Source organism: Heterodontus francisci, chromosome 1 (genome assembly GCF_036365525.1).
Source record: "Heterodontus francisci isolate sHetFra1 chromosome 1, sHetFra1.hap1, whole genome shotgun sequence".
NCBI classification, from domain to species: domain Eukaryota; kingdom Metazoa; phylum Chordata; class Chondrichthyes; order Heterodontiformes; family Heterodontidae; genus Heterodontus; species Heterodontus francisci.
In genome coordinates this window covers 30,641,515-30,659,363 of record NC_090371.1, presented here as the reverse complement: position 1 = coordinate 30,659,363, position 17,849 = coordinate 30,641,515, and the positions used below count along the sequence as shown (strand labels likewise).

The window sequence follows — 17,849 nt, the reverse complement described above, 5'->3', positions numbered from 1 at the left end:
TTCCTAAGTGGAGCTTTTGCCAGTGTAAAATAAATGGGTTACTGTCTGCTTAAAATAATGGAAAGAAGAAGTTCAGAAAGGCACATTAATCCTTTATCATTTAGCATGTCATGGCGTAATCTCAGGGCCATTGTCATTGCTTATTCCAGTTGATGACTGTGCTCTGTCTAACTATTATTCTGATTGCCCAGGTAAAATGGGGCTGAAAATGCACTATACAATATTAAATAATTAGTTAACTGCTTATGTAGGAATTTCATGCAAACTTATTAAGACATCCATTGTTCATATACAGTGTAGAATTTCAACACCACATTTCTTCACGTAAGAAACATAAAAATCCTTTTTGCCAATGTATTACCCCAGAACTGTTCTACTTGTTACACAGGAATTCCAAACTGTCCTGCAATGAAATAAAGAGAGGTTTTCTAGAGCTATTTTTTTCTTCCTGTATAATCCAAAAGATGATATTAGGCCCATATTTCCTTAGTACCAGGGGCAGACAGTCAGCATAAAAGGAGCAGCCAATGCGCAAAATGTCAGGTCTCTATCATAATGATCACATTTCAGAAATTTGATTTGTTTGGCCTACTCCCATAACAGATGCCAAACTACTTCAGGAGCCTGCTAATTGTATTCAAATTCCCTAGTTTCTCATCCCTGTTTTCAAATCTGTCCATGGTCTCACTCCCCTTTCCAGACCGACAACCCTCCAAGGTCCCTGAGATCCTCTAATTCCAGTCTCTTTCTCATGTCTGATTGCCTTCACCCCACTGTTGGTGGCTGTGCCTTCAGTTGCCTCGGCCCTAAGCTGTAGACCCATCCCCCCACCCTACCCCCAAACCTCCCTATGTCTCTACCTCTCTCTCCTTTTTTTAGATGCTCTTTAAAACCTACCCCTTTAACCAAGCTTTGGTTACCTGTCCTAATATGTCCTTCTGTGGCTTGGTGTCACATTTTGTTTGATAATCACTTCTATGAAGTGTCCTGCGATGTTTTACTATTTTCAAGGCATTATAACAATCTGTGTTGTTGATTCTCTTGTCATTACAATGGTGGAGTGGGATTTTTCCGCTATGTATATGGACAAACCATTTAATCACATTCTCTTCACTGCGCCATATTTCCATTGCTCCACATGCTGCTGTGCTTGATTGTGGCAGTTGTTCACCTCTTTGGTGATTAATCGTTTTATAAATATTGAAGTCAGCCTAATCTTAAAAGCCACATAATTTCTTCAATCTCTTTCTTCAAACTCTATCAGAAAACCACATATTGGAGGATGTGAACAAGTGCGTCATAGCTCTCCAGGAAGGCGATGTGGACACACTCGATAGAACTGCTGGGGCTATCCGAGGGCGGGCGGCAAGAGTTATCCACATCATCAGTGCTGAGATGGAGAACTATGAGCCTGGAGTGTACACCGAGAAAGTAATGGAGTCCACAAAGTTACTCTCGGAGACTGGTAAGCGTTTTATTGGTTATTGATCAACATTTGTCCATGTTACATACTTACTAGCATATTAATTAGGAACATAGGGCCAGGAGTAGGCCGCTTCGCCCCTTGAGCCTATTCCACCATTTAATGAGATTGTGACTGATCTGTGACTTAACTCCATATACCCATATTTATCCTATATCCCTCAATACCTCTGATTAACAAAAATCTATCAATCTCAGATTTAATATTAACAATGACCCAACATCAACTGCCCTTTGGAGAAGAGAGATTAAAACTTTTACCTCCCTTTGCATGTAGCAGTGTTAATTAATTACACTCCTGAAACGTCTGGCTCTATTTTTTGGTCTATGTCCCCTCATCCTAGACTCCCCAACCAACAGAAATAATTTCTCTCTATCTACCCTATCAGTTCTTTTCAAGTTGACTTTGATATTTAAATTAAACCCATTTAAATTCGCTTTCTTGTTTAGTTCATTAATTATCATATCAATAATATGATTATGCATTGAAATAAATGAAAGAGAATGTTAATGACCGACAATGAACTTCCTGCTTTAGTTAGTTTCTGGCTGAGATGGTGCCAAAATGATACATCTCCCCATGGAACGTTGGTACCAAAGGAAAGACTTGCATTCATATAGCATGTCCTCAGGATGTCCCGAAGCACTTCACAGCCAATGAAGTATGGTGAAGTACAAGGTCAAACTGTTACAAGTAATCGAATATAAAAGCAGGCAGATCTGCAGTAATCCTGCTTCTGATTGGCTAGCTAACCTGGTTCTTTAATGGGACCAGATGTGAAAACTGAGCCAGAATTCATCCCAACTTACTCCTCATAATCCTATAAATTGATGCCCTAATGCTGGACAAGCAACAGACCACCTACCACTGATCTGTTTAAGCTCCAGCCAAACCCATGTGTGCATTTGGTTCTTCACGCCCTGCAGCAAAACTCTCTGGACTTATGGAGAGGATGCACATGAATTTCCTATGAGGCACCAGAAACCAAGGTTTGTTTGTAGCTTGGTTTAGAGAATCTTAAGTACACTGAGAAGTCATGTCAGATACCCAAGTGACCCAAAATGTCAAGGCATCGGAAATTATTATTCAAATCAACATAAGAAAGAAATATCTTTCATGACCTCAGGATGTCCCAAAGCACTGTAATGCCAATGAAGTACATTTTAAAGCATAGCCCATTGTTATAATGTAGGAAATGCGGCAGCCAATTTGCACACAGCAAGCACCCACAAACAGCAAAATGATAATGACCAGATAATGGATATGAATTTGGACCAGTGGTGCTACGTAAGTCTTGTGCCCTCCTGGTAGTGTACCTTGCAAACACATGCAGATAGTCTTGCAGAATGAACTCAAGCAGCTCTGGGCCTTCAGTGCTCGGCTCCATACTGCTCCATCCTAACATGGTCAGCAGCAGTCTGGGCTGGCCTGCTGAGAGGCAACAGCAAGAATGCTGGCGGAGTGGCATTGTTGGGAGCAGAAATGCTGCCATCCTGAGAGAGGAAAGCGGGTTCAAGCTCCACAAAGCCACTGCCACTCCCACACGATGGCACCTCACCAATCCTAGTAATGTTGGAGAACAGATTATTGGACTGCTGCGAGAGTCTGCATGGCCCTTTGAGCACAGAAATCTGCAGCAATAATGACAGCACTCTTGAACCTGTCTGGCACTAAACATGGATCTCATAACCTCAGTATGAGCTTCCACTGCACCACCGAGATGTTACTTAGCATTGGCCTGAGACAGCAGCCACCAGACGCTCCATCATGGCTGTGTCTGCCGGTGCTGTCATGGAGTTGGCTACTACTTCCGTGGTGGAAAGGATGGCCTCCAAGCTCTGCGCGATGCCCTTTGCCACATTAGAGCCAGAATCCTCCATGTCCTTGACAGTGACTGAAGGTTGTCTGGTAGGCCAGCCAATGCACCCAGCATCTCATTGTCCAGCCAACCCCATCATTGTAAGCACCATCTCCTCCATGAAGCACAGGGGATGGAGTTGTGGCTCCTCTTTGTGCGATCTTCTCCTGCAAGAAAAAGGGCAGAATGTCAGTGGTAGTGTGTTTGGGTGATGTGCCTGCCATAGCTATATAGCTGGAGGCATGTACAGGCAGTAAAAGGTAGATGTGAGGCTGGCAGCATTGAAAGTTATGTCTGGGTGATGTGAATGTTAGGCGTGAGTCTTGTATGCTAGTGAGTGCTGCTGGGTGAGTGATGGGGCTGTGGTGCATTGAGCAGCTTGAGAGGCTGGTGAATGTGAAAGGTGATGTGAAGATGCATTCATTGACCTGAATCATATGTGTGATGTCTGTTACGGACAAGGGAGAGATGTTAGGGATGGCTTCTCCTTTTTCATCTCTCAACTGACTGAAGACAGTGGGCTGGATTTTGCAAACCCCTGCGATGTCGGGTTTTGTGGCGTGGGGGGCTGGAAAATGCCACTGGGAGAGGGCCACCATGCACCCCGACGCTGGAAGATCCCGGCCAATATTGCTGGTTGTGGCGAGGACTCATGGCGGCCCCACACACCGCTTGGTGATGGGACCCCCCCATTTGCATATTTAAATAAATTGAAATGAATGCATTAATCATACTCTCGCTGCTGCCTTCCGCCCTGCTGCGATCCTCCTACCGCTGGCCAGCACTTGCATGCCTTCGGAACCCCGTCTGGGGAAATGAGGCAGAACACTTGTGTGGAGGGAGGAGGGTGTGGGGGTGGGGGGGGTACTGGGGGGAATGGGGTCAAAGTAACATCATTGGTATAGGGGATGGTGGGAAGGGTTTGAGGTTAAAATTTAGGCACTTTGGCGGGGGGGCGGGGGAGATGGTCAGTTGGACAAGGTAAGTGTTTTGGTGGGGGGAGAGGGCAAGTTATTAATTTTATTGTTATTGGGGGGGAGTGTGAAAGGGGCAAAATAAATGTTTCTAATTTTTTTAATTCACTGTATATTTAAATTGGTAGGGCTCAAAGCTCTTTAAAAATGGTGTCAGTGCCAGCACACAGGCAGCTGACGCCATTGCCGGGGACAGATAGCCCGCCCCCTCCACGTGATCGGGGTGGGCAGCCGGGCCCGGCTATTTAAATGTGCCGGCTGCGCTCAGGATTGCAGCAGCTCCGCACCGTGTGGCCCGCACGGGTGGGCTGCCCTTGTTTTCAAGCACTGCCAACTTTTTATAAAATTCAGCCCAGTGTGTTTAAAAAAAAAGTGTTTTACCTGCTGAGTACTTTAATTGTCAGAAACAGATAAATGACAGGTTTTCTCATAAGTTTTAAAAAGACAAATGTTTATTGTTTAACTCCTGAATAGATGCAACTACACCCATTCTCACACTCATACGGAAAAGATTGTGATTATAAAAGTAGCTTGCGTTTAGGTCTTATGATTTCAAGAGTTCTCTATCATACTTGCTTTTCCCCAGGGTGAAGACTTGAAACGACGCAGGCCTGTAACCCATTTCTTTTGTCGACTGGAGAAATGCTCTGGAGGTTTAGGAGGACGGATTCGCTGTTGTTCTATGTTTACAGTAGCAGATTTCTCTTGTTATGCTCCAGTCAAGGTTCAATGGCGACGCCCTGGTACGGTTCCTCAGGTGGAGAGTTTAGGGCCAACTCAAGTCTCTGCCTACATGTGGCTTAAAGCTGCTGGTCTTAGGCAGGGTATTTCCGTTGGCATAGATGTTTCTTCTGTCTCTGTCTGCTCAGAATAGACCTTACTAAAACCCCTTATCAAATACCTAGGCCATGATTTTGTCTTGGCGACAGGGTCTCAACCACTGGCAAAAGCACTGGTGAGAACCCTGCGTCGTCTCCTCTGTGGAAGGCCAGCCGAATCAAGTGCCAATTAACCACTTAAGTGGAGAGTGGTGGGTCTTCCCCAGGTTCAAGGACCCTGGCGGTGGAAGTCCCATCTGCTGAGAGCTGTCAGCCAATCAGAGGCCGGCAGCTGTTTAACTGAGCAGTGCCGCCATGGAGGCGGTGGCCCCTGCCGGTAGAGCACTCATCCAAGGCCCTGGATTCAGGGCACAGGAAAGTCTCAGCGTGAAGGATTTTGCAGGGTGGTGATCGCTGGGGAAGCAGGTTTAGAGGGGTTGGCAGCAAAGGCCGGCGGGGTGGCTCTCAGCAGGCCCCCCCCCCTTCCCAATGCCGGGTCCCTCGTTCAGACACTATGTGCCTTTTAACGAGGGACCCCTCCCTCCCCCTCCCCCCCCCACACCTGGATCTGGCAAGCTACCTGCATGGGTTTGCTTGACGAGCTCCCCGTGCGGTGACAGACTCACCCACTGCTGGGCTAATTCCGCCGGCGACAGGATGAGGCCCTTAATTGGGCATTAATTGCCAACTTAAGGCCATCAATTGGTGGCGGGACAGGAAAGCCTGTCATAGGCCTTCATGCCCCAGACATAATTTGGGTGGAGGCGGAAAAGTGGCGAGGTCCCACCGCCACCACCATCCCGCTGATTATATGCTCTTCCCGCCTCCAAACCCGACAGGGGGAGAGCAGCAAATTCCACCCCCACCCAGTTTCTGTTATGTGACCAGAGCATCTCTTTCCATTGTCCTCATAAATAGTTTCTGATGGTTAGGCCATTGTTAGACAATGGAGTCCAGGTATTAGTCATCCACATACCATCTTGATAAAATAGAGCTTTTCACATCCATTTTCTGGATTTCAAGTTTGGATTGAAGAGTCTGCAACAGAATTGTGACCCAGTTTTTTAGATTATTTGGAGAAATGCAGCCATTACCACAGGAAGGGACATTTATATTTTAATGGCTTCTCAAAGATATGTCCAGAAAGGTCATTTGCATTTTAATGACTTCACCAAGTCTTGGCCAGACATGAATATTAGCTTAGGGTTCTTGCAGTTCCATGTGTACTGGCAGGAAAGAAAAGGTCACCTGACCTCTCAACTCCATTTTTGTTTTACAGGAAAGTGTCTCTTTCGGATTTATAGTTCATAAGTTCATATTTATAGTTCATAAGTTCATTTTGCGTGAGCGTGACAGGTCACTAAACTTCTTCTGACACTGCTACCAGGTCCTTGGGACCACACTTCAGGTATTCACCTCCCTTGGCCTCTCCCCTTGAGTGCATCTCCATGACTGTTGCCTTCAGAGTGACATCACTGAATCCTGACAACCTCTCCCTGGGGTGGTGCTCCATTTTTCCTCGCCTTTAGTCTTCAAAAATCACTTTCTGGTAGCCTTCAGTTCTGGAGTGCAGCTTCCCTCTAAGAGGGACAGACTGCTTTTAAGAACAGAAGGCTGGCTGCACCATGTGCTATCAGTGTAATGCTGCTTGATCCCCTGCAGAGCACAGAGGCATCCAGCAGCATGGCAGACTCTCGGCCCTATGCTACAATCAAGGTACTGAGGTACCTTCCGTCAACTGAATTGATTCATGACCTGCCCATGCCGGAAAAGCGGGGCAAAGCAATTTTTAGCCCAGTCTCTTTTAGTGAAGTTGATTGAGAGATAGATATTGGCCAGGACACCAGGGATAACTCCTCTGCTCTTCTTCAAAATAGTGCCACTGGATCTTTTATGCCCAGGTGCTTTTACAGCAGGTGCTTACATTTTCATGATATCCATGTTTGTTCCATTGCAGCTGAATTTTGCAGACTGCAGCTGATTGATGCGCTGTGCATTATTTATACTGGTTACAAAAGCACGTTTAATTAATAGAGTGCCTAAAAAAGTCTAAAGACACTTGGCGGAGGTGTAAGCAAAGAAATACAAGGTTTGCAAGTCATTTAGCAGCATTAGTGCAGATGAGGTCAATTGACTGGTCAGTTTTATGTTCCTTCTGGACATATGATTGCAGAGAAAGCACACTGCAAAGATACTAAGAAAAATATGAGGAAAAGTGAACTCACAATGCATTCCGAGTGCACTAAGTGGAAATCTGCCACCCAAAAGAATGATCTGTTATATTAACCACCAAGGTGCCATAAAATGTATTAAATCATAAAAGGTGTCATTATGTAGGTTTGCAGATATTATTTTTAAAATTCTTGCATTATTCGTAACTAACCAAGGTTAATTTTAATGGCCTCCTCCTAAAAATTCATCTGCAGGCGAAAAGGATTTTATTGAAGAGTCTGTTAAAATCATTTTCTGCAATGATAGCTGGTAGCATGCTGTACCACCTGTCTGGCTAAGATAAATCATACCAAGACACACTTTTGGTGCTGTGGTGCAAAGGGAAATCGTTGCCCATTGTTGTCATCCATTAATCTGTGGCAGAGACAAGGCTCTAGAGTCAAAGCAGTCTTTGCATATCTCCCTCTGTTTCCGACAAAGACAGTTGCCTGTGACAAGCATAATGTATTTCATGGTCTTACTTTACACCCCTCTGCTCTCCATAATTTATTGCCATTTGGATGTAATCACTTCAGCTGTCTCGCCTCTGGAATTCCATCCCTAAACTTCTCCGCCTCCTTCCTCTCTTTCTGCCTTTAAGATGCTCCTTAAAACCTTCCTCTTTGGTCAAGTTTTTGGTCATTTGTCCTAATATCTCCGTAAGTGGTTCAGTATCAAATTTTGTTTGATAACGCTCCTGTGGAGCGCCTTGGGAAGCTTTAGTACGTTAAAGACGCTATGTAAATACAAGTTGTGATTGATCGAAAGAATCAGTTTATTCCTATGCAGTGTACCAGCTTCTGGTGCTGAAGATCCAAGAGCATTGAAAGAGGGGTGTCAATGTTACTGGAAAACCCCGGTGTGATGCCAGGATGCCAGGCATTGACTACTGAACTCCCTCTGTACTTTTTACTGAGGAAATAATCTACTGAAGATTTACAGCAACTCCACAGTTAAATATTACCAGGGGTTGAGATGGGGGGGTGGGGGTTGGTGTGATATTCGCAGGGAGAAATCTTTGTTCCCTTCCTGGTTTTCTGTGTCAGATCAGCAAGTTCCTGCTGGGAAACTCATTTTGTGCTGAATTCCAGGAAGTTTGCAAAGAAAAAGGAAGAAAACTTGCATTTATGCAGCTCCTTTTGCCATCCCAGGAAGTCCCAAAGCTCCATATAGACAATGAAGTACTTTAGAAGTGTAGTTATTGCAGTCATGTAGGAAGCACGACAGCCAATTTACGCACAGCAAGCTAGTTGTTAATTTTAAATCTGAGATAGATAGATTTTTGTTAAGCAAAGATATTAAGGGATATGGGCCAAAGGCAGGTATATGGGGTTAGGCCGTGGATCAGCCATGATCTCATTGAATGGCGGGACAGGCTCGAGGGGCTGAATGGCCTACTCCTGTTCCTATCTTCCAATGTTCCTATGTTCCCAAAAACAGTAATGTGAAAGAGGAAGTTTTTTGCTGTCTAACTCACTGAGAATAGGCTTCAGACTGCTTGTCTTTCTGGGAAATAGGAAAATAGTATTATGCAAACAATTATGGTTAGATCTGAAAACCACCAATTGACCTCGTCAAAATTATATCTAAATTTCTGCTGGACCCATTGATAAACTGATCAGCCTGGTCATTTATATTTCTGTATTGAGTGTGGAAATATGTCAGAGAATGGCTAAAGCAGTACCCATTTTTTTTTAAAGGAAGAGATAATCTAGATTCAAAGTGAAAGGGGAAAAGTTTAGGGGGGATATGCGTGGAAAGTTCTTTACGCAGAGGGTGGTGGGCACCTGGAACGCATTGCCAGCGGAGGTGGTAGATGCGGGCACGATGGAGTCTTTTAAGATGTATCTAGACAGATACATGAATGGGCAGGAAGAAAAGAGATACAGAACCTTAGAAAATAGGCGACATGTTTAGAGAGAGGATCTGGATCGGCGCAGGCTTGGAGGGCCGAAGGGCCTGTTCCTGTGCTGTAATTATCTTTGTTCTTTGTTCTATTACAGCAAGCAGTTAATTTAAGATCTGTGGTCGGGACAATTTCAGAGTCTCTATATACCCAGAAAGCACAGGATTGTATACCCAGAAACCAGGAGTGTATGCTCAGAAAGCACAGGAGTGTATACCCGGATACCACCGAACTGTATACCCAGAAAGCACAAGAGTATATACCCAAAATGCACAGGAGTGTATACCCATAAACTATTGGACTGTATATCCAGAAAGCACAGGTGTGTATATCTAGAAAGCACAGGAGTATATACCCAGGAAGCACAGCAGTGTGAGTAAAATGCACCAGAAGTCAAGAATAGTGCAGCATGCAAGCATAATTGCACTATTGAGCCAATTTCCAGGGGTGTAAGTACACCCACAGTGCTGTTAGGAAAGAGGTTCCAGGATTTTGATCCAGCGACAGTGAAAGAACAGTGATATAGTTCCTAGTCAGGATGATGTGTGGCTTGGAGGGGAGCTTGCAGATAGTGGTGATCCCATGAATCTGCTGTCCTTGTCCTTCTAGGTGGTAGACGTTGACGGGTTTGGAAGGTACTGTTGAAGGCGTATTGGTGAGTTGCTTCAGTGCATCTTGTACATGGTACACACTGCTGCCACTGTGCGTCGATGGTGGAGGGAGTGAATGTTGAAGGTGGTGGATGGGGTGCCAGTCAAGCAGGCTGCTTTGTCCTGGATGGTGTCGAACTTCTGAATCTTGTTGGAGCTGCACCCATCCAGGCATATGGAGAGTATTCTATCACACTACTACTTGTGCCTAGTAGATGGTGGACAGGGAGAGAGGAGGTGAGTTGCTCGGCGCAGGATTCCCAGCATCTGACCTACTCTTGTAGCCACAGCATTTATGTGACTGGTCCAGTTCAGTTTCTGGTCAATGGTAACCCCCAGGATGTTGATAGTGGGGGATTCAACGATGGTGATGCCATTGAACGTCAAAGGGAGATGGTTAGATTCTCTTGTTTGAGATGGTAATTGCCTGGCACTTATGTGGCACGAATGTTACTTGCCACTTATCAGCCCAAGCCTGGATGTTGTCCAGGTCCTGCTGCATATGGACATTGGCTGCTTCAGTACCTGAGGAAGGCGAGAGGCTCCAAAACGAAATGGGCTGCTTCTGTATCTGAGGAGTCGTGAATGGTGCTGAGCATTGTGCAATCATCAGTGAACATCCCCAGTTCTGACCTTATGATGGAGGGATGGTCATTGGTGAAGCACCTGAAGATGGTTGGGCCGAGCACACTACACTGAGAAACTCCTGCAGTGATGTTCTGGGACTGAGATGATTGACCTCCAACAACCAGAACCATCTTCCTTTGTGCTAGGTATGATTCCTACCAGCAGAAAGTTTTCTCCTGATTCCCATTGACTCCAGTTTTGCTAGGGCTCCTTGATGCCATACTTGGTCAAATGCTGTCTTGATGTCAAGGGTAATCACTCTCACCTCATCTGTGGAGTTCAGCTCTTTTGTACATGTTTGGACCAAGGCTGTAATGAGTCCAGGAGCTGAATGGCCCTGGCGAAACCCAAACTGAGCATTAGTGAACAGGTTATTGCTGAGCAAGTGTCGCTTGATAGTATTATCGATGACCCCTTCCATCACTTTGCTGATGATCGGGAATAGGCTGATCGGGCGATAATTGGCCGGGTTGGATTTGTCCTGCTTTTTGTGCACTAGACATACCTGGGCAATTTTCCACATTGTCAGGTGGATGCCAGTGTTGTAGCTGTACTGGAACAGCTTGGCTAGGGGTGTGGCTTGTTCTGGAGCACAAGTCTTCAATGCTATTGCCGGAATGTTGTCAGGGCCTTTGCAGTATCCAGTGCTTTCAGTCATTTCTTGATATCACATGAAGTGAATCGGATAGGCAGAAAACTGGCATCTGAGATGCTGGGGACCTCAGGAAGAGGCCAAGATGGATCATTCACCCAGCACTTTTGGCTGAAGATTATGCAAATGCTTCAGCCATATCTTTTTCGCTAATGTGCTGGGTTTCCCCATTGTTGAGAATGAGGATATTTGCTGAGCCTCCTCCTCTTGTCAGTTGTTTAACTGTCCACCACCATTCACGACTGGATGTGGCAGGACTGCAGAGCTTCGATCTGATCCGTTGGTTGTGGGTTTGCTTAACTCTGTTTATTGCATGCTGCTTACGTAGTTTGGCACGCAAGTAGTCCTGTGTCGTAGCTTCACCAGGCTGAAACCTCATTTTTATGTATGCCTGGTGTGCTCATGGCATGCCCTCCTGCACTCTTCATTGAACCAAGGTTAGCCCCGGCCTGATGCTAATGGTAGAGTGGGGGATATGCCGGGCCTTGAGGTTACAGATTGTGGTTGAATACAATTCTGCAGCTACTGATGGCCCATAGAGCCTCATGAATGCCCAGTTTTGAGTTGCTAGATCTGTTCGAAATCTATCCCATTTATCACATTGATGGTGCCACACAACACGATGATGGGTACCTTCAGTGTGAAGACGGGACTTCATCTCCGCAAGGACTGTACGATGGTCACCCCTACAAATACTGTCATGGACAGATGCATCTGCGACAGGTAGATTGGTGAGGACGAGGTCAAGTAGGCTATTCCCTCCTGTTGTTTCCCTCACCACCTGTTGCAGACCCAGTCCAGCAGATATGTCCTTTAGGACTCAGCCAGCTCAATCAGTAGTGGTGCTACTGAGCCACTCTTGAAGTCACCCGCCCAGAGTACATTCTGTTCCCTTGCTACCCTCGGTGTTTCTTCCAATTGGTGCTCAACATGGAGAAGTACTTTTTCATCAGCCTCCTGGTCAGGAGGAGGCCAGAGGTGCACAGTGAGGGGCTGCAAAGGGAAGAAGGCACTATCCAAGGCAATCGGCTATACCACCCAAGAGTCAGATACCTGCAAATGACAGTGCCAGTGCTGCATGAGACTATATCCATTGAGGCAGATGGTCTCGGACATCTGCGCTCTGATCTGCAATGACCTGAGGCTTTGTTGCCCACATGGCTGCCTGCAGCTATCAAGGTTGCCATCGCCCTGAGTTTTTATGCTATCCGGTCATTCCAGAGATCAGCTGCAGACCTGGGTGTCATCTCGCAGTTGGCAGCTATCACACCATCAGGCAGCTCATGGATGCCCTATTCCGGCGGGCGGGAGCTACATCCATTTTGAGACAGATTGGCCAGTGCAGGCACAGAAGGCATTGGGCTTTGCTGCCATTGTTGGAATCCCTCAGATCCAGGGGACATCAATTATACCCTCGTAGCCATCAAGGGACGGATACACCAACAAAATTCCTGACAGACAAGGCTTCCACTCACTGAGTGTCCAGCACCGCTGTGACCACAGGAAGGGCATTTTGAAGGTCTGCACTTGGTTTCTGGGCAGCTGTCATAGTTCCTTTATTCTTCGAGTGTCCCAGGTGTTGACCTCTTCTGGCCAACATCCTGACTCTGTGGGTAGCTGCTGGGGGTTAAGGGTTATCCCCAAGAAGGTGGCTCCTGACACCCATCCGGCAGCCAGACGAGGATGCAGAGAGGCACTACAACGAGAGCCATTTCCTACATGAAGCTGCAGTAAACAGGCCATTGGCATCTTGAAGATGCACTTCTGTTGTCTTGACCAGTCAGATGGTGGCTTTCAGTACAAGCCAGTCAGGGTGTCTCATATTGAGCACCTCTCAGACCTTATGACAGATGACTCTGAACTCAGAAGTCATCCAGCAAGCACACACAGCTGAAGATTCCCATTGCCACCTAAAACTATTGAGAATGGGGTCTCTACCGCCCACATTCTCCCACATCAAAGACCATGGCATCACAGCAAACCCAGGCTCCCCGACCCTGGCACCAGCACCTCCCCCCCCACCATCCCTAAATTCCATTTTGCTTATGGAATCAAGCAATAATAACACACATGTCTGATTGAAAGCATAAGTAATTATTTTTCCAGGAAAAGTCAGTGACAAAACAGATTGAGAAAACATCAGCCAGGTGACCCATAAAGTGCAACTAAAGGCATGGGGCTTAGCGTTCTCGTCCACTTCTACAGGATACTCCCCCTGTAGCTGAGGAAGTGATGAAGGCGCCTTCTCCCTTATCTCTGCATCCGGCTGAGATGCCCGTGACTTCCATCTGTCCCGATGGCAAGATGGGACTCCGGGAAGCACGGGATCATTACATAGCTCTATCTTCAGATGAAGTGTATGGATGAAAGCCCTGCTTGTGTGCTGTGGCTATACAACCCCTGTCATCTATGGGGTTGGTTGCACTGAGGGACTTGCTAAGTAGCCCGAGTTCTCATCACCACCTTGTGTTTCCCACAGAGTCAGTTGCGGATGGGAGAAGAGTGTTCCAGCCCAGTCCTAGCTGACCTCCTCAGTGGGGGGAGATGTTCCAGAGCCTGCACCATCACATCATTCCTTCACACCATACATCATTGCAGACACACTCACATTGGTTGGGTCTCAATCAAGGTTATAACGGGGAGCACAGGATGAGCAGAAAATCACATGTGAGCAAGAGGAGGAGAGTGAGGCAGAGTCATCTGTGGGCAATCCCTCTCGGAGGATGGAGGACAGACCCAGCCATGCTCTGCTGGACCTCGGGTGTCACAAACAAGAAGGGTTTCTCTGGAGCATCAGAGAGTAATGAGTTCATGAATGTCAAAGATCCATGAGGCATTGCGGATCTATGGGTAGGCAATGGAGCCCAGGGCAGGCAATGGAACCATGAGCAGGCAGTAGAAGAGTCCATGCAGCACACTAACTGCTGGTGCAGTATGGGCCATTGAATGCTGTGCAGCTCAGCATCCTCTGACTAGGCAACATGCTGTTCCTAAGGAAGTTGGGGATGAACACACGTGATAAGCCAGCATTAGATATCAGTAACTAAGTTGAGATTGACAGAGTGTTAAATATGTAAATGTAGGGAAGGAAGCAAAAAAAAATGTTACAAGTGCTTCCATTTTTTTGGTAAATTTTGAAGATTTGTGGTTTAACGCTGAAAAGAAGTTCATGAATTATTTTTTAAACAAGGGTCACTGAGAGGTCTGGACTGTAAACAGTTACTGGAAGGCACCAGTCTTCAAATAATTACCCAGCAGGGGTTGTTTTTGACTTGGGGAAAGATGTTTACAGAAGTGACAGGTCAAGATTTATTAGGGTCAGGAGGCTAGATTTTTGTGACATTGGTTTTAGTTTCACTTTGGACAGTGAGTTGGGATATGGACAATAGTTTGAAAACACAGTTGGAGAAAACTTGCCAAGAGAGCAACACCCAGCTCAGTCTGTTACAGCTCTTTGAAAAAGCCTGCCAGTTTTCCATCTCTTGTGAAGCTGAGAATCAAGTGTAAGCAACTGCCTGAAACCCCTGTTACTGCATTTTCCCTGGAAAGCCTGCCCAAACTGATCTTCAATGTCACCTGTCAAGAACTGTTCTAGGAAGATTCCAGTGACAGCCGTCTATACATATTTGGGATGCAAACCAAAAAAGGACTTCTGACATCTTTTCCTTTCTTCTCTTTTTTCTTCAAGAATTACCAAGTATTTTGGCCAACGGATTCTTTAGTTTTGTACTAGAGCTTTAAAGAGTAAATCTCTATTTTTTTCAGTTAACTGCTCTGTGTTTGTGTGTGTGTGTGTCTAAGGTAAAAAGGGAACTCCACGCATTGGTAACACTAGATGCACTCGTACAGTTGCAGCTTTGTCACTGTACCCCGAGTGGAAAATTGACCCTGACATGTGAAAAACATATTGTCTATTACTAAATGATACACACACACATCTAGAGAATGAGTAGAAGCTGATCAATAAGTCCAAAAAGCTGACAAGTCAAAAGGTCTCTGCATTACTCAATGCTATTGTTACTCTAATCTTATTCCCTTTCGGTTATCTGCCCTATTATATCTCCCTGCGTGACTTGGTTTCAAATTTTGTTTGATAACGCCTTGGGATGTTTTCCTACATTAAAGGTGCTATATAAATACAAGTTGTTGTCAGAGCCTGGCAGTCCTTCTGTAAGTAGTGCAAGGGGTTACCTTTCGCACTGCACTGTGAAAGGAACACTTCCTGTTTCGTTCCCGTCTCTAAATTTTGTTGTGGGTTCTCATTCTAGCTCCCTATCCAGACTTGTGCACTCTTATCCTTAACCACAATATACAGTTGTGATTTTATTTTTTTATCATTTAGAGATACAGCACTGAAACAGGCCCTTCAACCCACCGAGTCTGTGCCAACCATCAACCACCCATTTATACTAATCCTATTACCCTCTCATATCCCCACCTTCCCTCAATTCCCCTACCGATACTAGGGGCAATTTATAATGGCCAATTTATCTATCAACCTGCAAGTCTTTGGCTGTGGGAGGAAACCAGAGCACCCGGCGAAAACCCACATGGTTATTGGGAGAACTTGCAAACTCCGCACAGGCAGTACCCAGAATCGAACCCAGGTCGCTGGAGTTGTGAGGTTGCGGTGCTAACCACTGTGCCACTGTGATGACTGCAGATTATCAGGTGAAAGAGTTCTGGGTTGATATGACATTTGTAATGATAGTCCAGTTCCTTCATGAGGTTGTGCCAAAGGATGCCCATTAATTTCTATCAGGGCAAGCCGCAAGTTGACTTCCTTTACCAGAGTCTATCACTGTAAGAATGGAGTGGTAAAAAGTCTTCATCTCAGTGCTAAGGCACTACTTGACGAAGAGCTGGGAACTTTTCCAATACTTTGACCAGTGTGCCTCTCCATACACCAGAAAAACAAACAGAACTTATCTGGTCGTTTGATTTTGTAGAATCTTGGAGCTAAATTTTACTGGAATGACGAAGTCCACCACCACCGCCCCCCCCCCCACCTCCGGGGCCGAAAGTGGGAGGTGATCCCGTTTAGGTGGGCAGCAGGACCCAGAGAGGCATCTTCCTGGTGGTGGCCAATTAACAGGTCGCCGCTGAAGCTGCTGTTCCTATTGAGGACAATGGCCTGCTCAAAGTGCTGCTGGCCCAATCAGAGGGCTGGCAGCTCAGCAACCTCAGCAGTGCTACTGCTAGTAGTGGCCATTGGCGAGGCTGCAGCTTCAGGGAGAGGGCACATCAGTGGCCAGGCACCCTCGAAGAGGGGTAAGTGGGGTTGGGGCCGGAACCAGACAGCCAGATCCTAACGATGGAGGGGAGGTGGTGAGGGTGTGGTGGTCATTAAGTACTGGCGGCGGCGTTACCATAGTGGTGGCCATTGCTGCCAAGGAGACCCCTCCATGGCCTTGATTGGCCAGAAAGGAGGACCCCTCCACAGACACCGCTGGGCGGCCACCAGTTTTCACTGGGCAGTCTCCCCACTCGGCGTCGGGTCCCTTGGATATGGGCAACTTTCCCGCTGCTGGCAAAATGGCATGGCAGCAGGAAGATGTCAGGCACCTCCCCGATGCCATTTTGCCAGCCTTCCCACTTACCAGTCCCTCCCCAAAGGGCCGAGAAAATTTTAGCCTTACGATCCGTAAAATGTATGCTGTTTCTGCTGAAATGCAGTCATAGCACCTCATTGTGTGTGAAATGCTTTAAGATATTTAAGACGTGATAAAATACTGTATAAATACACTTTTTTGTATTTCATATTTTTATTAATTCTCAGACGTCACAATCACAGCCTTCCAAATCTATTTGGCTTCATAGCCCACTGTGAAACACAACGCTAATAATTTGTCTCCACTCACTGATTAATGGCCTATTTAACACCTTGTTTTTTGGCAGTCCTCCATTTTAACATTGGCTAATTTATATTTTTTAACCCAGTGATTAAGTTTGAAGTATGTCTCTGCCATTTCAAAAGCTACTTCTTAGTCATTCTGCAGCTGCCTTTACATTGGGTGACAGCTAATGCTAGTGCTTTAGATTCGGTTACATCCAAGATTTGCATCTCTGGAGCCTTCTCAATTAATGGTGGACAGTGTGAGGCAGTGATCCACTGCAACAGGACCAAGAGCATGGACCAATTTGTAGACCTGTGTACCTACTGACTCAAATTCTTCAACATTTTCTTGCTCGAGTGGAATAAATACTGTATCCAACAAACCTCTACTATGCCGTTTTTTAGTTCTTGGGATGTGGGCATCGCTGGCTAGGCCAGCATTTATTGCCCATCCCTACTTGCCCTTGAGAATGTGGTGGTGAGCTGCCTTCTTGTATCGTTTTAGTCCATGTGGTGTGGATACACCCACAGTGCTGTTATGTAGGGAGTTCCAGGATTTTGACTCAGAGACGATGAAGAAATGACCATATATTTCCAAGCCAGAATAATGATTTTCCTATGTGCCTGCTGCTCTTGTTTTTCGAGGGAGTAAACGTGGGTTTGGAAGGTGCTGTTGAAATATCTTCTACTTATTTTACATATTGCAATTTAGGAACTGACTTTTCAGGATTGCTTCCCCGTTCAATCCATATAAGGAAGGAGTTCCTTTTGCCCTTCTCCATTTCATGTTGTAACACATTCCACAGAGTGCCAGCAGCTCATTATTCCTGACTG

General features: G+C 46.0%; 1 protein-coding gene across 1 annotated transcript in view; it reads left to right on the top strand.

The window, feature by feature from the left end:
- ctnna2 (catenin (cadherin-associated protein), alpha 2) overlaps positions 1–17,849 on the top strand; it is a 1,561,189-nt gene that overhangs the window by 1,208,709 nt on the left and 334,631 nt on the right. Inside the window, exon 12 of the mRNA XM_068028796.1 lies at positions 1,265–1,465. Coding sequence (XP_067884897.1) covers positions 1,265–1,465 — 201 coding nt within the window. The remainder of the gene's footprint in view (positions 1–1,264; positions 1,466–17,849) is intronic.